Source organism: Ctenopharyngodon idella, chromosome 11, assembly GCF_019924925.1.
Source record: "Ctenopharyngodon idella isolate HZGC_01 chromosome 11, HZGC01, whole genome shotgun sequence".
In the NCBI taxonomy this organism is placed as follows: Eukaryota; Metazoa; Chordata; class Actinopteri; order Cypriniformes; family Xenocyprididae; genus Ctenopharyngodon; species Ctenopharyngodon idella.
The window spans coordinates 28,780,052-28,804,270 of record NC_067230.1 but is presented as its reverse complement, the minus strand read 5'-3'; the positions used below and the strand labels follow the sequence as shown (position 1 = coordinate 28,804,270).

The 24,219-nt window shown below is 36.0% G+C and overlaps 2 protein-coding genes across 14 annotated transcripts in view; both read right to left on the bottom strand.

Moving 5' to 3' along the window:
- Positions 1–1,883: 1,883 nt before the first annotated feature.
- On the bottom strand, positions 1,884–18,515 carry vamp3 (vesicle-associated membrane protein 3 (cellubrevin)). Its single transcript, XM_051912805.1, has 5 exons — positions 18,421–18,515; positions 13,567–13,645; positions 3,745–3,903; positions 3,042–3,093; positions 1,884–2,887 (listed from the first exon to the last, which is right to left on the bottom strand). Coding segments are annotated over exons 1-5 (312 nt in total). The 5' UTR covers positions 18,423–18,515; the 3' UTR covers positions 1,884–2,867.
- A 471-nt stretch (positions 18,516–18,986) lies between these two features.
- Positions 18,987–24,219, bottom strand: part of camta1b (calmodulin binding transcription activator 1b) — a 306,867-nt gene continuing 301,634 nt past the window's right edge. For all 13 annotated transcript variants that reach the window (XM_051912532.1, XM_051912526.1, XM_051912527.1 and 10 more), the window contains one exon: positions 18,987–23,691. In XM_051912532.1, the coding sequence (XP_051768492.1) occupies positions 23,659–23,691 (33 nt within the window). In that variant the 3' untranslated portion in view covers positions 18,987–23,658. The remainder of the gene's footprint in view (positions 23,692–24,219) is intronic.

Sequence of the window (24,219 nt, the reverse complement as noted above, 5' to 3'; positions counted from 1 at the left end):
GTTCATGTGAGTACAGTGGCTTGATATTAATATTATAAAGCGACGAGAATATTTTTGGTGCGCCAAAAACCAAAATAACGACTTATATAGTGATGGCCGATTTCAAAACGCTGCTTCAGGAAGCTTTCGGAGCGTTATGAATCAGCGTGTCGAATCATGATTCGGATCGCGTGTCAAACCGCCAAACTGCTGAAATCACATGACTTTGGCGCTCCGAACCTCTGATTCGATACGCTAATTCATAATGCTCCGAAGCTTCCTGACGCAGTGTTTTGAAATCGGCCATCACTATATAAGTCGTTATTTTTTTTATTTTTTTTTTGGCGCACCAAAAATATTCTCGTCGCTTTATATTAATATTGAACCACTGTACTCACATGAACTGATTTAAATATGTTTTTAGTACATTAATGGATCTTGAGAGAGGAAATGTCATTGCTGGCTATGGAGGCCTCATTGAGCCATCGGATTTAATCAAAAATATCTTAATTTGTGTTCCGAAGATTAACGAAGGTCTTACGGGTGTGGAACGCCATGAGGGTGAGTAATGAATGACATTATTTTCATTTTTGGGTGAACTAACCCTTTAATGCGCTTGCGGTTCATTCGTAATGCACCTAGTGGACATTTCATTTTGCGCGCGCAGTCAAGCAGTTAAACGACTTTTAGGATCTGAATTATTGCCTGTTGAGAGAGGCAGTAAAGAAATTAGGTTTAGGTTGTCGAGTCTTTATTAACAAGCATATCGATATGAGATAGATGTCGTGAGGGACTTAGAAACGTGTGGAAATCACAATACATATGTCTTTTTGCAGTTGCTTGTATTGAGTACACTTTTATATCTAAAATTCAATTTTGGGTTAAAAAATGGCCAAGAAACAGCTTTCTGTAGAAACCCCTCAGACTATTGTTGTCTTGAGAGATGAATGCTATTCCACAGGTACATGATGTGCACCTTTACCTTAAATGAAGACAGCAAACTGGATTTTAAGGGTTAGTTCACCTAAAAATGAAATTTCTGTCAATAATTACTCACCCTCGTGTCGTTTCAAAAAACTTCGTTCATCTTCGGAACACAAATTTAGATATTTTTAATGAAATCCGAGGTTTTTTTATTTATTTATTTTTTTTATCTCCCATTGAAAGCAACGAAATTACCACATTCAAAGAAGAAGTATTAAAGTTAAAATAGTCAACGTGACTACAATGGTTCAACCTTAATGTTATAAAGCGACGAGAATACTTTATGTGAGCAAACACAAGACAAAAATAACGACTTTATTCCACATTTTTTCCTCTTCCCTGTCAGTCTCCTACGCATTTGACCACAGTGCAGTGCTTCCGTGTTTACGTCCGAACGCCGGCTCATTATTGGCCGACGCTGTTCACGTGAGCAGCACGAAGCATGCCTGTGATGCTGATGCAGGAGCCGGCCAATACTAAATAAAATCATTATTTTTGTTGTGTTTTTACACACAAAAAGTATTCTCGTCGCTTTTTAACATTAAGGTTGAACCACTGTAGTCACTTTGACTATTTTAACAATGTCTTTACTGCTTCTCAGTTCCTTGAATGTGGTAATTTCGTTGCTTTCTATGGGAGATAAAAAAAAAAATTCTTAGATTTCATCAAAAATATGTAAATATGTGTTCCGATGATGAACGAACCAGCACAGATGCAGTAGTGAATGGTCCAGTTGCATAACAGCAGGAGGATGAGTACATCAGAACATCTCTTCTCCTTGATGAACAAAGTTTGAATACAGTATTTGAAATAAAATTGATTTGTAGCATCATCTACTGTAAACTAATCCATGCAACCTTTGAGTAAAAGCAATTTTCATGCCGACATAAACTGAATTAAGGCTTCGGGTGAGTACTAAAGGATGTTAAATCTGTGTTTTATTGAGCCAACGTGGGCAATTCAATACACTTAAGTTTGTAAGGCCACAGTATAGAATTGCACTTGTTTACAATTTATACACACGTGAGACATACAAAGAGATACATACAAAAAAAAAGCTCAGATTAACAAACATAAAATGTTTTGGCACCATGAGCAAGAGGTGAAGAAAACACCAAAAATCAATACTACTGAAATGTGATTAAGCAAAGATATTTCCAAGCAAACTACTTCTACATAAGGCAATACAAATGCAGTTAAATTATTAGTGAATAATCACTTTAATCATTCAATAATATCTCAAACTTATATATAGCATTTTTGTGCAGATATTCTGAGTAAAATCAGAGTGAAGTTCTGTTGTTACAGGATAGCAGTGGAGTTTGTCTACAGGCACTGATGGCACGTCTGTGGTTGTTCAGGAAAGGCTCTTATGTCTTGTTGGCACAGAAAGACTCTGACACGGCCAAAACTAAGTGTCTGATTACGGCCGTCCACTAAAATAGTCCATGAGGGATTCATCAATGAGATCAGATGTTGGCAAATGGCTTTCACAACAAGAGTTTTGCCTGGTTTTTGGTCAACACGTTTTGGCCTCCAAATGAAAGTAGGACTTTTGTGGTTTTGGATCATATTGTAACTTGTACACCACCTAGAGTCAGTCATCATTCTGCGGTTTGCACAGAGGAGTGTGTTAGATATATTTGGAAATCGTTAGGCATTTTGGAACTTATTCAAATCCTAGTCATTAAAAACAAAACCTAAAAGAAGAAGAAAAAAAAAAAACCCAAAAAACATTGAGGATAGTTTACAAGATATGCTTTTGAAAATCAGCAGGTTAGAACTCATTGGAAGAGCATTCATTCATTCATTCCCCCTCTCTTTCTTCTTTCTGAAGTTGATACTCCTTCATATCCTAATCTTCTCCTCCAATCATAACCAGTTTTCTTCTCTGTATTGCGTCATTATGATGACTGTGTCCAGACTGAAAGAGGAAAAGAGCAGGGATTAAATTAGTTTAAAATGGACAGTATACTTTCATTACTACACATTTAATAAGCACATAAACACTTAAATCACATGGCCGATGACTCATGATCAACTGGAGTGAAAGAGCCTGTAAATACAGTGATACTCACTAACAATGATGATAATGATGATCACAAGCACGGCTATCAAAATGGCCCACATCTGCAAAAACAGCAAACAAGTATACATTGTCATTTGGTGCCTACGATGGTCCTTTCAGGTCACTTATCCGGTTATTTAATATATATTATTTGCTACCTCTATAATGTTTGATGTTAAATATTAATAGTAAATATATGAATTAACATTCAGAAAGTTAAGAAATATTCATTTAATCTTCAGAATTTAGTTAATGTGTGTTAATATTAAGTAATGTGTAATGTGTTTGTTTATAACTGATACTAGTTACTCTGAAACAAGTTGATGAAATGGAGAGAATAAAGTTTTTATTTGAATTTTTCTCAAAATATAATAATTAAAAATATGATTAATTATTAATTATAATGAAATGATCATTAATTTAAAAGGTATAAAAGGCAGAACCCCCAAACTATTGGTATTGTTATCAGCAGATATCACTGAATAATCGGTTATCGGTAGAGAAATTTAGTATTGGTGCATCTCTAATATTAAATATTTATTTTTATATTATATATTATTATTTATATTCACTCATTACAGATGCACGAAGAAGAACTGGGAGCAAATTTGTTGGAAAACTTCCAATCATCTCTAAAGCCTTAATATTTATTATAAAATGCATTTAAACTAAATGAGTATATGATACACTAAACTCTTGTGTCTCCATTTTACCTTGCAGTTCTTCCACCAGTACTTCCTCTTGAGCTTGGCGGCGCTGGTCTCAAACTGGGAAGCACCGGCCTGCAGGGCATCGGCACGATCGTCCAGGTCAGAAAGCTTCTGGTCTCGTTCCAGGACCTTATCGACATTCACCCTCATGATGTCCACCACCTGGAGGAGGGAGAGTGCTGTTAGAGGATTGATTCCTAGGAAAACTCTGCAAAAGTGATGCTACGGACTGGAAAAGCAATCAAGGTCAAGGAATCTTGCCATGCATGTACACAAACAGCTGTCTGGACACCAGAGATTTATTAATCAATTTAATGATGCCAGACTTTTGGCAGGATGGTTGGAGACTTGCTAAAACCAGAGAGGCAACAGGAGCATGTACTTTAGTTGTCAGCGTTTCACACTAACAGCACTGAAAGAAACACAGCGTCTTAACCAGACAGAATGAGAAGTTTACAGTGGCATTTGTCTGTCCACACTGAAAGCAAAAATGCTGCAGGATACAAAAAAACAAACAAAACAAAACAAAACACAAAAGCCAACTAGGGTTTTGGAATCGTTAAAATGATTAAACAACTAATAAAAAAAATAGTGGTAAGGAATAGAGTTGGGTATCGTTTAAATTTTAACGATTCCGATTCTGCTTATCGATTCAGATTCTTATCGATTCCTAATTTTGATTCCAATAAGGTAAAAAAAACCTTCACATTTTACGTCTTATTGCAAAACATTTCATTGTAGCTGAATATTATGAACAAAAATCAATATGCTAAAAATACTTATATTAGAAACTAAGAAAATAAGAAACTTTTGCCTAACTAATAAAAATTTCAAGAATTATTAAAGACAAGTAAACAGTAATTGACAAAGAACAAATAAAAAATTAGCAATCGCAACAAATAAAAACAACTGAACAAATATACGACTGAAATAAACTGTTTTATGATTTTCAGGTATTCAGGTTCAGAAACTAATCAAATGTAAAATAACACTACACTTTATAAATAAAATGTACATTACAAATATAGTTACAAAAGTTATTCAGTCAAGATCAAGTGAATTTTCTCTTTGCCTTTTGTTTGATTAGTGTTATTTTAGAGACAGCAGCAGGAATATTAGGCTGCTGTCACTTTAAGAGCTACACGGATCCATTCAAGCATGAGACAACTCGTTTTCTGTGCTGCACGCATATGTAACAGTAGAGGTTTAAAATCACATTAAAATCACTTTTTTCTGTGAGCATGTGCAGCACGGAAAACAGCGCACGAGTCGTTTGCGCTTGAATGGTTTAAATCACAATAAAATGCACACACCGCTAAGTGGAATCGACATGCACGTTTCTTAGAGAATCACCAGTTCTTGGAAATTTGGAACTGGTTCTCGATACCCATCCCTAGCCAAAACATATTTAATGTTTAATACATATAGTGCAGGATTTTAGACTAATGAGATTTCATTGTAGGCGGAGATATGTAGTACAATGTGTTGCTGGTTAGGAAAAAATATCAGGACTGAAAACTAAATGCACAGAGAGTGAGTTATCTTTGCCATCACTTTGCTATACACACATACAAAATAGTATACTCATAAAAACTACAACATTAACTTCTGCATTTAATATTTGCTTCCTGGAAAATGGACCAGGAACAGTGATGACTCATTTTGTCTCGAGGGTAATTTTTCTACTATTGTTTCTTTCCATATAAATGCTCATCAGAATGAAACACTTTAAAAGTATGACTGTGCTTGAAGAGACAGTATATAAACTCTTGGCTTGATGAGATTCTATCTATTTTCCTATTGGGATGAACAGCATTTAGTTTGATTTACTACATTGTTTAAAACTAAATTCACGGTTACACTTTGAAACACTCATAATAGAGTAAAAGGTATGTTTTGAGTTTATTATTATCTATTTGTGATTTATTATTTATCAGAAGTCCTAGAACCCCTATTTTATAGAAACCCTAGAGCATGACATCATATCCTGTTGCTCATATTCGGTCTGAACAATTCTTATATCTTCAGCAGAAGAAATGGAAAGCATAAAAACCCCCTGTTGTAACAGAATTACATAACAGTCAATGGCAACGGCACACAAACATCTCAGCCTCCTCATATATGCTCTAGTGCTCCACAAACCCTGTTGCAGGATGAGGTAGCTCCGCCCCTTTAAGAGAGATCAGTGTGGGAGGGAGGCCAGCGTGTGCAGATCCATGTTTCGCTTGCATAACCATAGTGACGGGGCATTACATAACTGGCCGGCAGCCTATGAGCTCGCCCCAGACAGAACGAAGAAGCATGACAGGAGAGGTCAACAGTCGTTAAGTGCACGGAGACCTGCATATGTCCCGATATGAACTTCCTCGAACAGAAATCATAAATATGACTGCAGTGAGCTGCAGAAGAGAAGTGGAAATACTGCTGATGGATTACACTGTGCTCTTCAGGGAGTAGTCACACAGAAAAAAACGAGAGATGCACAGAGTGAAATGATCCACTTCTGTATCATTTAAATGTCACATAACTTACCTTAAATCTAATTTTAAAATTCTCTCTCTACCTCTCTCTCTGTCCATATATATATATATATATATATATATATATATATATATATATATATATATATATATATATATATATATACACATACACACACACACACACACACACAGCGGTGGTCAGAATTATGGGCACCCTTGGTAAATATGATCAAAGATGACTGTAAAAATAAATCTGCATTTTTTATCCTTTTGATCTTTAATTCATAAAATTATCAAAAATCGAACCTTTCATTGAAGGAAAAGATTTTAAAGTGGGGGGGGTGCTATTTTTTTTAGCACACCAGGGTGATCATGAACATGAAATTGTCCAGCCATGACTTCCTGTTCCACAGGAGTATGAACATGAGGAAACACGAAGGCCAAATTCCCTTAATCATTCATCACAATGAGAAAAACCAAAGAATATAGTTCTGATGTGCAGCAAAAGATTGTTGAGCTTCACAAAATAGAAAATAGCTAAAGCATTTTAGTGAAAATCCCCATTTCCACTATCAGGGCAATAATTAAGAAGTTCCAATCAACTAAAGATGTTACAAATCAGCCTGGAAGAGGACATGTGTCTAAATCATCCTAATGTGAAGTGAAGAGGAAAGTTTGAGTGGCCAAAGACTCTTCAAGGATCACAGCTGGAGAACTGCAGAGATTAGTTGAGTCTTGAGTCTCAGAAAGCCTAAAAATTATCAAACAGCACCTACATCACCACAAGTTGTTCGGGAGGGTTTCAAGAAAAATCCTCCTCGATCAACCAGAAACAATCTCCAGCATATTCAGTTGTCAGACAAGACTGGAACTTCAAAAGGGATCGGCTTCTATGGTCAGATGAAACTAAAAAAAAAAAGAGCTTTTTGGCAGCAAACCCATCAGATGGGTTTGGTGCACACATGGATAAAAAGTACCCCATGCCCACGGTTAAATATAACACTGGATTTTTAATGTTGTGGGCCTATTTTTCTGCTGGAGGTCCTGGACATCTTGTTCGGATACATGGTATCATGGATTCTATCAAATACCAACAGATAAAAATCAAAACCTGACCGCTTCTGCTAGAAATCCAATAATGGGCTGTGGTTGGATCTTCCATCAGGACAATGATCCAAAACAAACATCAAAACCAACACAAAATTGTGTCTCTGAGCACAAAATGAAGCTTCTGCCATGACCTGAACCCTAAAGAAAATGAGTGAGGTGAACTGAAGAGAAGAAGTACCAGAATGGAGCTGGGAATCTGAAGGATCTGGAGAGATTCTGCATGAAGGAATGATCTCTGATCTCTTGTCAGGTGTTCTCCAAACTCACCAGGCATTATAGGTGAAGACTCAGAGCTGTTATCTTGGCAAAAGGAGATTGCAAAAAAGTATAGAATAAAAGGGTGCCAATAATTGTGGCCAACGTGTTTTGGAGAAAAACATTTATTTCATAATGTGATTTTCCCCCCACTTTCAATTCTTTTCCTTCAATGAAAGGTTAGATTTTTGCTAATTTTATGAATTAAAGATCAAAAGGATAAACAATGCAGATTTATTTTTAGTCATCTTTGATCATATTTACCAAGGGTGCCAATAATTCTGACCACAACTGTATATATAGTCAAACCAAAATTTATTCAGACACCTTGAACATTTCATTCATTATTACAGTTTATTCACTATAGTTTAAGAAAATAAAAATATTTTGAATTAAAAAAAAAAATATGACAAGATCTCAGAGTTGAATTATCAGAAAAAAATTCATCTTAATTATGTCAGATAACACTTAAGCAAAACATGGTCAGATCAAAGTGTCTGAATAATTTTTGGTTCCAAATTTTTATCAATTTCACTGGTAGTCCACTGTATGAAGAATATTTGGGTATAATATGTCACAGTTTATTTTGCTATCCTCACTTACATAAATGAACTATAGTGTCCTGCACCCACTAGTAAAAATATATAAAAAATATAAAAAATGTCTGAATAATTTTTGGTTTGACTGTATATATATATATTATATACACACCCTGACAAAAGTCTTGTCGCCTATCCAAGTTGTAGGAACAACAAATAATAACTTGACTTCTAGTTGATCATTTGGAATCAGAAGTGGCTTATATGAAAGGCAAAGGCCTCTAGATTATGCTTATTTTACCAAAATAAAATCTTATCATGCCTCGATTTTTTATTATTTAATTAGGACAGAAAGGTCAGACTTAGCTTAGACAAAGGTCGTCACTTAACAGAAATAATGTACAGTACAGAACATAAAGTCATGGTGCAGTGGAAAAAGAATTAATATTGTGTATGACTCCCATGAGCTTGGAGGACTGCATCCATACGTCTCGGCAATGACTCAAATAACTTATTAATAAAGTCATCTGGAATGGCAAAGAAAGTATTCTTGCAGGACTCCCAGAGTTCATCAAGATTCTTTGGTTTCATCTTTAATGCCTCCTCCTTCATCTTACCCCAGACATGCTCAATAATGTTCATGTCTGGTGACTGGGATGGCCAATCCTGGAGCACCTTGACCTTCTTTGCTTTCAGGAACTTTGATGTGGAGGCTGAAGTATGAGAAGGAGCGCCATCCTTGACTGTTTTCTGTGTGAATCTTGGGTCCATGCGGGTTCCGATAGGTCTTCTGCAGTATTTGCGACAATTGGGATGCAGTTCAATAGATGATTCATCGGAAAAAATCAACCTTCTGCCACTTTTCCACAGTCCATCCTTCCTGCAAGCTGTGGGCCTTGGCAAATGCAACACAATTTTTTAGTTGTCTTCTGTTTAATGCTGGTTTCTGAGCACTAATTCGGCCATTGAGACCACTGCGTGACAGAATTCGACAAACTGTTCTTGTAGATACAGGGGTTTCTGGTGACCAGCTGTTATGTAGCTCTGCTGCAGTTGAAAAAAAGGCTGGCCCTGGAAAAGGCTGGAACTTCACCAGTTTCTTCAAATCTTTTTCTTATCCTCTCCACTTGACGTTTAGATACATTAAAGATGTCTGCCACCTCAGCAGGAGACTTGGTCTTCAGGCTCTTGATGATCAGCACTTTGGTCTGTGGTTGAATCTTTGGCATGCTGTCAGAGGTCAGGATGCATTTCAAATGAAGGTTGGGTGTGCTGGGGTTCTTCTTCTACACACCTGCAAATGTGTTAATTACAGTATTTGTCACAGGTGATGCTCTAATCTGTGATTGGTTGAATCCAAATGATCAACTAGAAGTCAAGTTATTATCTGTTGTTCCTACAACTTGGATAGGCGACAAGACTTTTGTCAGGGTGTGTATGTATATATATACAGGTGCTGGTCATATAATTAGAATATCATCAAAAAGTTGATTTATTTCACTAATTCCATTCAAAAAGTGAAACTTGTATATTATATTCATTCATTACACACAGACTGATATATTTCAAATGTTTATTTCTTTTAATTTTGATGATTATAACTGACAACTAAGGAAAATCCCAAATTCAATATCTCAGAAAATTAGAATATTACTTAAGACCAATACAAAGAAAGGATTTTTAGAAATCTTGGCCAACTGAAAAGTATGAACATGAAAAGTATGAGCATGTACAGCACTCAATACTTAGTTGGGGCTCCTTTTGCCTGAATTACTGCAGCAATGCGGCGTGGTATGGAGTCGATCAGTCTGTGGCACTGCTCAGGTGTTATAAGAGCCCAGGTTGCTCTGATAGTGGCCTTCAGCTCTTCTGCATTGTTGGGTCTGGCATATCGCATCTTCCTCTTCACAATACCCCATAGATTTTCTATGGGGTTAAGGTCAGGCGAGTTCGCTGGCCAATTAAGAACAGGGATACCATGGTCCTTAAACCAGGTACTGGTAGCTTTGGCACTGTGTGCAGGTGCCAAGTCCTGTTGGAAAATGAAATCTGCATCTCCATAAAGTTGGTCAGCAGCAGGAAGCATGAAGTGCTCTAAAACTTCCTGGTATACGGCTGCGTTAACCTTGGACCTCAGAAAACACAGTGGACCAAGACCAGCAGATGACATGGCACCCCAAACCATCACTGACTGTGGAAACTTTACACTGGACCTCAAGCAACGTGGACTGTGTGCCTCTCCTCTCTTCCTCCAGACTCTGGGACCCTGATTTCCAAAGGAAATGCAAAATTTACTTTCATCAGAGAACATAACTTTGGACCACTCAACAGCAGTCCAGTCCTTTTTGTCTTTAGCCCAGGCGAGATGCTTCTGACGCTGTCTGTTGTTCAAGAGTGGCTTGACACAAGGAATGCGACAGCTGAAACCCATGTCTTGCATACGTCTGGGCGTAGTGGTTCTTGAAGCACTGACTCCAGCTGCAGTCCACTCTTTGTGAATCTCCCCCACATTTTTGAATGGGTTTTGTTTCACAATCCTCTCCAGGGTGTGGTTATCCCTATTGCTTGTACACTTTTTTCTACCACATCTTTTCCTTCCCTTCGCCTCTCTATTAATGTGCTTGGACACAGAGCTCTGTGAACAGCCAGCCTCTTTTGCAATGACCTTTTGTGTCTTGCCCTCCTTGTGCAAGGTGTCAATGGTCGTCTTTTGGACAACTGTCAAGTCAGCAGTCTTCCCCATGATTGTGTAGCCTACAGAACTAGACTGAGAGACCATTTAAAGGCCTTTGCAGGTGTTTTGAGTTAATTAGCTGATTAAAGTATGGCACCAGGTGTCTTCAATATTGAACCTTTTCACAATATTCTAATTTTCTGAGATACTGAATTTGGTATTTTCCTTAGTTGTCAGTTATAATCATCAAAATTAAAAGAAATAAACATTTGAAATATATCAGTCTGTGTGTAATGAATGAATATAATATACAAGTTTCACTTTTTGAATGGAATTAGTGAAATAAATCAACTTTTTGATGATATTCTAATTATATGACCAGCACCTGTATATATATATATTTAGTCAGTTCAATGAGACCTTCCTGAATAAAAGTATTAATTTCTTAAATTTTTTACTGCCCCCAAATTGTGGAAAGGTAGTACATACATATTTTTTAATATTTAAATAAATAATTTATATAGATAATTTATTTATAATATAAATTTATACACAATAATATAGATATAAATATATGGAAGCAAAGCAGAGTACCTTCCAGAGGCAGAGACAAGTAAACCATATTTATATGAACAAACCATTAATTGCACTAAATTTATATTTATATTATACTACTATACTACAACTAAAATTTAGATTGTACTACTATATCTTGTTCACATGGATTTTGGTCTTCTTATGGATTTGAATGGTACGGAGCACCTAAAGGGACTTGGTGATGGAAAAAAAATATTTGTGAATCTTTGTGAGCGAACACAAAGTTTCTCGAGGGAACACAAAACTTTTTTGAGAGAATGCAAAAGCATCGACAAATAATTTTTCCTCCCATCTCATTTGTTTTTTTCAGGGATGCAAACGCATCAGGGGTGACAAAGATGCATTATGATTGTCCCAAAAGCCTTGTTAATGTGCATAAAGACTTCATCCTGGTCTTTAAGATTGTACATTTTAGTATTAGAAACAGTGCTAATGGTATAAGATAGAAGATAGAAGTTAGATGCCAAATATATTATATATTCTTTTAAGATTAATTTATGATTCTGGATAATCTGGATTAAAAAAAAAAAAAAAAAAACACAGATCACTGTTCTCCCACAATTCTGAAAACAAAACAATAGACAACTAAAAATAACGTGTACTTTACTTGAGGTTCTGACAAAATTGTTCTAGTTAATGTTATAAATGTCAGAAATGTTACAATTGGGTCTATTAAAAATTTATTTTAAATGCATTCATCATGTAAAAAATAGTTTGAAATTAATAAATGAAGACTTCTTTTGTCCAGAGTTTTTTAATCAATCTCTATCAAATACATTTTAACAGTCACTGGTCGCCACCTACTGGCATTACAATGAAATAGAATCTTTATTTCAAGCTTCAAAGGTCATTTACTCATTTTAATTGCTGCCACAACATCAGTGTTTATATCTGGCCAGGGTCTGCTAAAAATTGGCAGATCATGATTCATTCTAGTTATTTTTTTCTTTTCTTTTTTACACTAGGGTTTGTTACCCCCACATTATTATGTTTCTTGAGTATGCGCTATTCCCTTCAAAACAAACAAACCAGCGTGCCTTTATTTGTTGCTTGGTGACAGTTGTGTTGAAGTAAGCCAGGAATGTGCAGGTGCTGCTCAATTTGGCTACATTTTAGTTGAGTATGTGCGCTAAATCTGCGCAGATTACATAAACTTCGCCAGCAAACTGAGTGAATATAATGGCAAAATGGTAAGGTTAGTAGCGTTATACAAGTTGTAAAAGTATGTTTGATTTGGTGGAAATAATGTTTACAAACAACGTTAAATCAAAACAAGTCAGCCATGTCAGGCTAATTAATAGTCCCAAGCTTCACATATTGATACTTACGGCAATTAAATTGAGGTTATTATAATGCTACTTTACGAGATTCTTGCGTTAAGGCATGGGGGCAGACCCAGCGGATGATGACTCCAGTAGGAGTTTTTTTTTTTTATTGGACAACTGAGAAGGCATGATTCTCATGATTTCATTCACCATGACCCTGTCCAAAGACTGTCCTCTCATACACCCCCACCCCAAACACTTTCTCATCGGATCTACGCGAATCTTGTAGGTGACCTATTTTGATCTCAAAAAGGTGAATTTTCACCGAAGGTGAGGAGTTTGCATCTATGTTTTTTCCTTCACCATGTCCCTTTAGGGGCTCCATATAATGGTATGGTTATAGTCAGAGTATAAAATTAACATCCTAATTCCCAAAAGAAAAAAATTCCCAAAAGAAAAAGTGCACTTGATGATGCACTTAATTAACTGAAAAAACAAAGTGTGGAATGTTGGACGCTTCATGCACTCAACTGTCACAGCTTTAATGACATAGTGGAGTGGGAGGGGCATCAAACTCTAATAAATTTCATACAATACACAATTGAGTACATATTCAATCTTGGCACCTAAAAACAGAAGAGTACAAACTTGCATTGTATATAATTGTAATATTGTAGTCATGTTTGCACAGGGTGGAGTTTCAAAGTCCAATTAAATATTCAATGAGCATTTTAGTGATTGTACATCCTGTTACTGTCATTAATTGTCCTGAAATTATATAACTGTTCACATCACAAAGGAACCATCCCTGAGAAGATCACACTAAGAGACGGAAATTAAGCGGACTATTTCTAGCCATCCATGAAGAAAACTGGGAAGCGGTGTCAGGCGTGTCCTCTTACCTCATCCACCTGTGCCTGCGTCTGCTGCAGCCTGCGGTTACTCCCTGCAGAACCAGAGCCATCTGCACCCGGGGCGGACCTGACACAGAGAGAGGAGAAGGTCTTACATTACATTAAAAGAACAAAAAGGCTTGTCAGGACAGCTGGAAAAGTCCAGGCAAAAAAATCTACTTGAGCAGTCAGTATTAATTTTTTTTTTTTTTTAAGTGAAATAAGCCTAGCATAACATATTCATTACTGCCACTAATGTGATTTGAGGTGTGAGAAAGCATCTGTTAAGCACATAAATGTCCTGTTATGTCATTCTAATAGAAATCTAGCGTGACAAACAGCATGTGATATTCTACTGCCACCTAGAGGCTGATTGACTACATAAATGGAGTAATTACAGGTTGGATTTAACAGGGAGAGCTGTTAAAACTACACTAAATACACGTAAACAAAGATAAAAAAGCCTAAAGTGCTGTTTTCAGACAAACATATCATACAAAGGATTTTACAAGAGGAATTACAGTTGAGTTCATAAATTCAAAGTGGTGTGTGAAACCACATAACAGGAACAATGAAGAAGCACTTGACTAAAAGCGAAAACAGGTGTCCACCTTAATCCTACGCCACGATACTTTCCGCGAATTATGGGTTTAACTTCCGTTAAGATGTAAACAATCAGTGAAAGGCTCGCTCTATGAATACAATAATACTTTTTTTTTTTTCTTTTTTTTTAAACTAGGTACAATGAGATGACATTATTCTACTCACCTTTTAACCACTGAACATTAAAATGACATTTAAAAGTGTAAAAGCATCAACAAAGTACTTTCAATAGACCATTAATAACCCCAAAAGCGCGATTCGTTCCACAGCAACAACAGACGGGTTAAATATTAGTAATATATATCTGTATTATGCAACATACGTTGCCTTAATCAAAAATTGTGTGATACAATTTCAAAGTGATTTCCGTCATTTTGACAGATCATAAATTGTATTTACCTGTGAAAACAAACCTGGAAAGAGACGTGAGGTTTTGAGGTGGAAAACGAGAGATTCTTTGTGTATTCCAGTGAATTATTATCATTATATTGTAAATTAAATCAGGAGAACAGACCACAAATGTGCAGTATATGTTGTCCTTTTTCATACTATTACAGCAGAATGCAAAAGAAAAAAGAAAATTATCATGAGGAAACGAATGCAACGACTGAAAAGAGCTTGTTATAGATATTTTTGTGATAACGTGTCATGTTAAAATACCAAGCTTTACATTATTCTCATGATGTCTGAAAATAAAACATGAAGGAAAATTGACAGCTTGTTCAGTCAAACTGATGTATAAGCTTTATTTGTAGGGCAACCTTATGATTTGAAATCATACAATCATTTCTAAACCGGAAGTGCCACCCATAATTCAAAACGCAGTAGACTCGTCAGGAATAAGGTGGATAACGCACTCAACAAGCTCAAACGAGATTAGTAAAGGAACATTATGATGGATTTAGATGTGTCAAGCGCTCTGTAAACATCTGAAAACACTGTGAACCAGTTCATAATGAAAAGTCCACTGAAAATGTCATATATGCGTACAGCATGAGCCAGCATTATTATTATTTTTTTTTATTTACAGCAGTCCCAAAAGCGGAAGTCTGAACATCATTGCTTTATTAGATATTAAAATCTCAGAATTTCTCACAATTAACCCTCAATTATGACTTAATATGGTGTCAAAGAGTCTGTAAACCATCAGAGTTTATTCAGAGAGACGCATGTAAAGGTAAACCCTGCATCTCTATACAGCACAGTCATGCACTGTCAGAAAAAATGTGCAAAACTTGTACCTTTAGGGGTACAGCAGCTTGTCACTGGGGCAGTGCACTTAAAAGGACAACTTTATGTCTTATCAACTCCTAAAAGGTGCATTTCAGTATTTTAGAGCAGTGATATGTACTCTTAAGGTACTACTATGAACTTTTAGAGGGTAAATAAGGTACAAAGATGTCCGCAGTCACAAGCTGTTGTCCATCTAAAGGTACAAGTTTTGCAAAAACAAGTGTGTGTGAAAGGCCTTAAAGGGTTAGTTCACCCAAAAATGAAAATTCTGTCATTTATTACTTACCCTCATGCCGTTCCACACCCGTAAGACCTTCGTTAATCTTCGGAACACAAATTAAGATATTTTAGTTTAAATCCGATGGCTCCGTGAGGCCTTCATAGGGAGCAATTACATTACGCCAAAGTCACGTGATTTCAGCCGTTGGCAGTTTGACACGCGATCTGAATCACGATTCGATACACTGATTCATTGTGCTCCGATGCTTCCTGAAGCAGTGTTTTGAAATCGGCCATCACTAAATAAGTCGTTATTTTGTTTTTTTTGGCGCACCAAAAATATTCTCGTCGCTTTATAATATTAATATTGAACCACTGTATTCACATGAACCGATTTAAATATGTTTTTAGTACCTTTATGGATCTTGAGAGAGGAAATGTCATTGCTCCCTATGAAGGCCTCACGGAGCCATCGGATTTCAACTAAAATATCTTAATTTGTGTTCCGAAGATTAACAAAGGTCTTATGGGTGTGGAACGGCATGAGGGTAAGTAATAAACGACAGAATTTTCATTTTTGGGTGAACTAACCCTTTAAGCCAGGTTTTAACTCCTGTCTAATGCTGAGGATAAAGAGTGAAAAGAGAAAGAGAAACATCAGGACTCAATATAGAGCAAAGAAAAACACACACATTCCACACCAAGACGTGAAAGGTACCGTAAGCCTCCTCCAGATCATGTGACTGTGGCAGAGATCTCACTGAGGAGATTCTCTAGTATAAGACACAATACATGGTGCTTTCTAAATGTGAATTATGCAAAGCTGATCTCTATTTATTAGGGATGTAGATCAGATGTTTATACAATACAATCGGACATCAATTATCTTAACCGGAAATATGGTATTTGCGACAACTCAAAACATGCCGCGATACGATTACGATTTGTTAAGATTCAGGAGCCTGCAATATAAATTATTATTATTTTACAAAAAACGGTTACATTTCTATCAACTCACAAATGCAACTAAAAAACCTGTATCCCAACTGGGTCATCCGGAACAAAAATACACTTTAGTTTTTTGTTAAATAATATAGAATAAAGAAAAAAAAATGTATGTGTTGCATTGACACATCATATCATTATTCATTTGATTGATGCATCGACCCATGTATCGTTACACACCTCTGCTATTTATAGACGTCATTTGTGCTGATGCTATAAAACTTAAGTAATTAAACAGACGATTATTGTTTCATTTTCAGCTCTCAAATTTGATTTTCCAATCTGAAAACTATTCCACTTCAACTACTACTTTTCCAAATAATTTTATGAAAAGATTCTGTCTAAAATGGTAAACTATGTCCAGCATTAACCATCATCATGCCAATAACAACATCCAGGGCACTGGTGAGTTTAGAGAGGTAAACAGTCACACTCAGCAGCTCAGTGTGTTTTTATCAGCATCACTCCCATCACGGACAGGCAGTCAGTGTCAGTCATCCTGAGGTTATCGGTCTCTTAAGAGCTGTTATTATTATACAGCATCTTAGCATTTCTAACCTACATACACAGCACAACTTTCCCTTGTTTATTGCTACATGACTAAAACCTGGAGAGAAGTTCAGCCGCTGGATGACTGTTTACATTTCTGCACTGAGCTTTGTCTGTGATTCAGAAAAGGACAAACACTATGAGTGTGACCTAAATAAAGATAAGGTCTCTAAACATAATGAGTCTCCTAACTAGTACAATAAAGCGATAAATGGTGAATACTTCATAACTAAGGTTCATTAATAAATCAATAAACATCAGAAAGCATAAAAAAACCAATACTTTAAGTGCATTTAATATGAACATAATATTAAAAGTTTCATTTCTGATTAATTTAATGTACATTTACTATTGACCTGTTAAATATCATATAAAGTTTAATAAAGTTCATTAGAGCTAGACTAGGATGTTTAAATTATGTGAGGAAGGAAATTATTCTCATGTTAAAATCCTGAATCAACCAAGAGGTTAAAATACATCTTTAAATAAAAATTAATATATTTATTATAATTAATAAACGCATATATAAAGATGTTTATATATACTATTTATAGTACGTCACCAAAAATACCAGTCTACAATATTCAGTCAAAGCATATTAACTGAACTGCAATCAGGCTGTTGAAATTATGTGAAATTATTAATTATCATTCTTGGTGAGGTTAATTTAACAATGTTATTTTATTAATAGTTTTATATTAAAACTTAAACATTTCCGCCGCAACCTTGCTAACGGCGCATTGCATCCGCATTAAATAGTCAAAAGACAATAAATTTATATAATTTATGAACAACGAAGACAAACCAAATATGATATTACAATGGTAAAATGTCTGTATTTAGACTAAGTCTAATGTTTCAAGTTTTTACAAACTTTGTTGTCAGAAAAAAAACTGTTAGCCGTTAGCATGTAGCGGATATATAATCAGTCATAAACTCTTTACAACTCTTTAATTAACAATAAAGTTCACTGTTGGCGTCATTTGCGCCAATTCCAACTAAAAGAGACTTAATTAAAACGTAATCAAAAACCGAAAGTGAATAAAAGTGAATATAAAGTCAGAAAGCTAACCTGCTAAGCTAACCTGTTGCTTTAGTCGCATTCACACCCATTAGCGCAACAAAAATTACATACACACCCAAAAAGAGCGACATTCACAGATATTCATGAATATCTAAAACACGATATTACATATATATAGGTATATAAAATCATAGAGCTCGTGCGAGGAATGTTCGTGTAGTTTTACTTACATGTTTGTTGAGTTGATGTTTGATGTGTGAAGGCCCCGCTGATACTACTGTGAGCGCGTGAGTGTGTGCGCGCGTGCACAGAGAAAAATTCCAGGAAAAAAAGTTGAAAGTGACTTTTCATATTAATATTTGCATAAAATACTAATGAATATATAAATGAATATATAGATAAAACCATAGTACACTGAATAGTATATTATTATTATTCATAATATAGAAATACACCTACATTTAATTATAGTTGTAATGTAATATATAAATGAATATATAGATTAAAAACTTATACTATATAGTATATTACTAGTATTTGCTATAATATATATATATATATATATATATATATATATACACACACACCTATATATATGTGTGTGTGTGTGTGTGTTTATAATTAAAATATTAATTATTATATAAGTATAGTGATGTAAACCCTTTTTATCATGGCAGTGATGAGAGAGGAACTGAGATTGTGTTTGTGTGAACTGCTGTTTCATAGGGAGTTCATACAAGTTACATCATAAAAACAAAGAAAAGTTGCAGAAAAAAGGGACAGAATGAGCAACATGTCTCTTTTAAGATTTTATTTTACAGCAGAAATTATATAAAGCATTCAGAAAACATTTTCCATATTTTAAGGGCAATTCAAAATGTTTTGCATGGCTTCAGCAGCTGAATATTTATTTATTTATTTTTTTAAAACATATCCAACAATTCAGTGATGCTCTCACATGCACAGTTACAAAACAAAAAAATAAAAAAAATAAATCAAAGTAAATAAATAAAACTCACAAGAAGGACAGAAAGAGGGAGACAGCAGAGAAAACAGAACATGAGGCAAAACTCATTGGAGGAGGCAGAGGAGGAGGATACGAAGGGCACAAAGCAGATATGAAAGAGAAAGAGAGAGAGATAGAGGGAAAAACAGAGGTCTAATACTAGCTTCACATGCAGAGTGTTGAAAGCCCACTGCCCTGTAAGAAATATGGGCTCATATTTTATCTTTTTTTTTTTTTTCTTATCTTCATTTTAAAATGATGAAAACGTGCATTAGGGCTGGGAAATATGAAATCAATGTCCACAGACCACTGAACACCTCTCTCTGTGTACCTGTAATTGCATAAGAGGAAGTGAACTAAGCATGTCCCAATTTTGTTTGTTTTTTTCTTCTTTTAAATGTTTGACTTATCCATATTCCTTCAACCTAAAGAGCTCAGCTAAAAAACAAAGTGTTTATTGCTCTGTACTTGTAAGTGAAAAGCTTATAATCGAGTGGTTTTTCGGTTCAGTTTAAGCCTAACCTGCATTTCCGGAGTTCCAAAGAGAGGATTTAGGACATCGTACAAACTTCCAACTGCACCAATAGTGTTTTCCCTCGCTCAGCTAAAACCTTCACGCGTGCTCACGTGGTCATCCGTTTTCATACACGCACACGCTTATAACGTACCAGGGCTCAGAGAGGGAATTAAACTCGGATGGTGAGCTGTACAAAGTGCATATTTCTCTTATCTGATGCAAAAATACAGAAAGCATGATCCGGTCGAGACGTAGGATGCACGTGTACTGAGCTGTTTCGTAAGAGGACGGGATCTCCCACCTTATTCTGAAGGTATTTGGCGCTGAGGTATACTTATCATGCATTCCCAATCCCATGGGGATATGGTAATACTAAATGAGCGATGATACCTGCACGAACGATGATACCTGCTCAGTTTTGGAAAAATGGTCTAAAAACTCTATAAACATACACGGTCTATCCTGTTACCCGAGTGACAGTCTGTCTCTGAAAGCAGTGGTTTGTAACAAAGTGAACGTTGTAGTAACGTACAAACGGAAGTACATAATCCCAGTGGTTACTCCTGTTGATTCTGAGCTGAACCTGGAGACTTAACCTAATCTAATCTAAACTAGTCTCCATGCTAAACACCCTCTCCCTGTTTTAGCACCCTGAGTAAAACTACAAAAGGGAGGCGGATTTTTCAGTCCCCCAAGATGAATGACCCAAACAGAAAGTTACTGAGATACATATACCCGGTGATCCATAAACAGCTTTTCCTGGTGAATTCTGACTCTCGTTTAGAATTTCCTGAAGTTTATTGTTGGATGAATATAAAGGACCAACTCGCCGGTTGTGCTCTGACTTGAATCTAGCAATGGTTTCCGGATGAAATTATTATATAATGCGCCAACTTCACCGAGCACGTCCTACTTTCCTGGCCCAGTTTAGATCCGACATGGAAAAGAGAAAGAAAAGTACACAAAATGAAAGAAATAATGAAAGCATGCATAGTGTTACTGGGTCGCTTTAGCATCATTTTTGGACACGTAATCTGAGAATGAGTGGGGGACAAAATGGCAGGTGCCTTTACTCTGCATCCACGTATAAGGAGTGAGAAGGGTGTGAGAGGAGGAAATAGACCTGGGCTCCTGTTTGGACAGTAAAACCAGCCTTTAGCGTTGCATACCATTAAAAAAAGAGCAATTGGTTCATATCGACTTCTTTAGGAACACACTCCTGATATTGGTTGAATGTTTAGGCACTTTCTATAATAATACTGATATTGAGTCTCTGAGATCATGAGGAAAATGTTTCTAAAACAATGGGGACTTGAAATACAACTATAATTCAGCAGATAAGCACCACATTCTTTCCTCGTCCTTCCTTTTTTAACAGGCAAAATGTGCTGGTGTAAGTTAAAATGATGCCTCTCGTCAGCTGAAATCGCTTTGGAAATTCAGGGGGTCGGTTAGTCTCAAATTTCTTTTTCAGAGAAATTTGTGAACGATGTGGCGCTTGATTCCATATAGCTGACGTGAGCATAAAAGAACAAAAAAAGTACAAATGAAATCGATATGATTTTGCGTGACTCAACCATGGGGTTTTTGAATGTTGGTAGCAGCCCCCCAAGAAATGAAGAAATTAAAAATAAAGCTATGAATAAGAGTAATATGAACACATGGCAGTTGTAGATTCAGTGTTTTGAGCTACATTCACAATATTTATCCTTATTCGCTTGATTCCTGTTCGAATATGGCATGTAAGCACGTGTGTGGGAATCGCCTGCTTGAAATAACCATTCACAACCCTCAAATCAATATCGTTTTTAATTACATGACCTACTTTTGAACCTGCTAACTCCATCCAATACCATTGTTCATGTGGAGATAAAGTAGATGATAAAATGTGAGAACACTTTCTAGTCATGTTATACAAGACAAAAACCGTGGAGACATTTCATCCTCTGTATCATAGCTGTAACTGTTGGGTGCGTGAGTGAAGTTTGTTCATTCAATACTAGTTCTTCCAATACTGTGATAATCTGCTTCTCAATGGAATAGCTTATTTATGTCCTGTAGTACTGGATTGACTGGTCACCAGTGGTAATTCTCACTAACCCTGAAAAAGAAAGATCCAGTTGTGTCTGACGGATTTGTTTGGCTCTTCCGCTATATCTACGGTTTTATCGTGAAATCATGTCATGCTTCAGAGAATATTCTGTGAAAGAACATTTCCAACAAAGTCTTATAGTGAAGTTGATCAAATCGTATTACAGACCATTGCCACTACATTTTATCTTTACATTATGTTCAATGTCTTAAAGTTTCATGCACATGGCTCCTTCTTCGCAACCAATATTTACAATATTTACATACAATACAACCGTACATCTTGGGTGTTCAAAGAAAACTATACAATAGATTTTTTTTGTTCGTCTCTTAATGTGTTATAATCCAATTTATGAATAAAATACTATATATTCTTAAATACAATCCTCTTCGGAAAAAGTTTCTGGCTATCAATGTTCCTTCACCCATCTTCGATATGTACAGGGACCACTCAATAGTCAAAAATAAGGATTTTTTTTAAGCTTCTGTATAGGGACCCTTCAAAAAGTCAAGAAGTCAAGGCAATGTTCAGTGAAACTCCATGGGAAAGCTTGTGGCGGCTTTCTGGAGCTCTTTGAAATCAACAAACAGTAACAATGAAGAAACGTATCACAACACACACACGCACACACACACACAAATGGAAGATAACCTTTGCAAATATACGTCTGGCGCTGTGGCACAATTGATAGTACAATTCACATTAAAAAAGGTCCGGAGATTATTTAAAACCTTTTAAAAGGTTTTAAGGTTTTAAAACCAATGCAGTAATGCAAAAGGCAAAAAAAACAATCATGTAAATAAAATAAATAACTGAACTATATAAAAATAATGGTCTTTATAACAATATATTTGGAAACAAACAGGCAACATAGGGCTGGGCTTATACGGGCTAGTTTGATGGTGCCACAATATCACCAATATGAATGAATGAAAATAAAACACAAAACATTTACGTCAGCATGCAGGAGCGTTTCGCTCAAACACATGCACTGTATCCAGATTCAATTCAACAAACACGGGACACACAAAGTCAGGCCAGCAAAAATGACATTAAGAAAAGGACCCATAAGAAAGTCGAAAACAGTGCACACGAAACAGGTAACCCAGAGGGCTTTGCTTCAGTTCCCCAAGTTGTCATCAGAAGTCCCCTAACCTCCATAAAGACAAAGGTAAGACACTGATATTTCAAACCCAGCATTTTTGCCCTGACCCCATCTACATTCATATGAAGGCTTCCCTTTGAATGAACGGACAGCATTTGCAAAAACAAAGATTCGTGGAGATTTCAAATACTCTGCATGCATATGGTCACTGAAATGAGGCCTTTTTTTTGGTTTACATTTTCTAGGTTTTGTTCTTTTTTTCCCAAACTGATTGTTGTATTTTTTTTTTCCTTTCAAAATATAAAAATGTAATCTGAAGCAGCTTCCAGCATGACGTTTTTTTTTTTTTGTTGCCTTCTATCTGTTCGTGTCGCGTGATATTTTACAAGCGTCGTCGGAATAAAAAGCCTTTGCTCCTTGGTCTTCTTTCATTTTTTTCCTTTTTTGTAATCTAAAAAAAAAAAAAAACTATGAAGAGTGCAAAAATGCCATGAAGATAATGTCATATTTCCCCAATAGTCTTGATTTCAATTCATCCGTAGCGAGAAAACACACAATGCAGGAGCAGAATCAGTCACAACGCTGCTAGAGTTCGACCGTCGCATTTCCGATGATCTTCCGTGTTCCACTTCTTGAATAATTTTTGCTTTTTTCATAAATTGTTCGTCTCTTGTAAAAACGCAATGAAGAGGAAGAGAAAGAGTCCGCTCGGAGATGTTACATTGCGACGGGGCTCTTTGCGGCGCTCTCATGTTCCTTGGCCTTTCTCAATTCTTTCGCCCTGAAAATAGACCAAAAAACAGAGTATTGCAGAGTTAGCCTGATAGTTCACAAGCATTCTGGGCCCTCAGAGGAATCACAGACCAATAGCCAATACACCTGCCAGTTTCATTAGTGTATCCTCACTGGAATCAGCAAAGAACAACAAATACACCCTGCTATTAATGACAAAAATCCTCAAGGAACACAGGACACAGATGCAGCGGCTTAAAAAAGCATTTAGACACTTAAGGCACACTTAATGTCTGAATGTCATTGCATTAGATAACAATAATATCAAAGCAATAGTCATTTATTTTTAAAGAAAGATATCACAAGCACACTTTTCAAGCAATACAGAAGGTTTAAATAATAAAACAGCAGATATACTCTTTAAAATTAACATCTGTCAAACATTAGTGGAACATGTCCACAGTCCTTAAAGTCAAGGAAAAAATGGCCCTGAAAACTAGTTCTTGTTCAGAATTTGAGCACATATGATACTTGGTTTGATTTTTTTTTTTTTTTTTTTTTGCATCCAATCCAATGA

Excerpts from the sequence above, each read along its gene's own strand:
- vamp3 (XM_051912805.1), bottom strand. Across the intron at positions 3,094-3,744 it reads ACTGGTGGAAGAACTGCAAG|ATGTGGGCCATTTTGATAGC; the intron begins GTAAAATGGAGA and ends CTGTTTTTGCAG. Across the intron at positions 2,888-3,041 it reads CATCATTATCATCATTGTTA|TCTGGACACAGTCATCATAA; the intron begins GTGAGTATCACT and ends TTCCTCTTTCAG.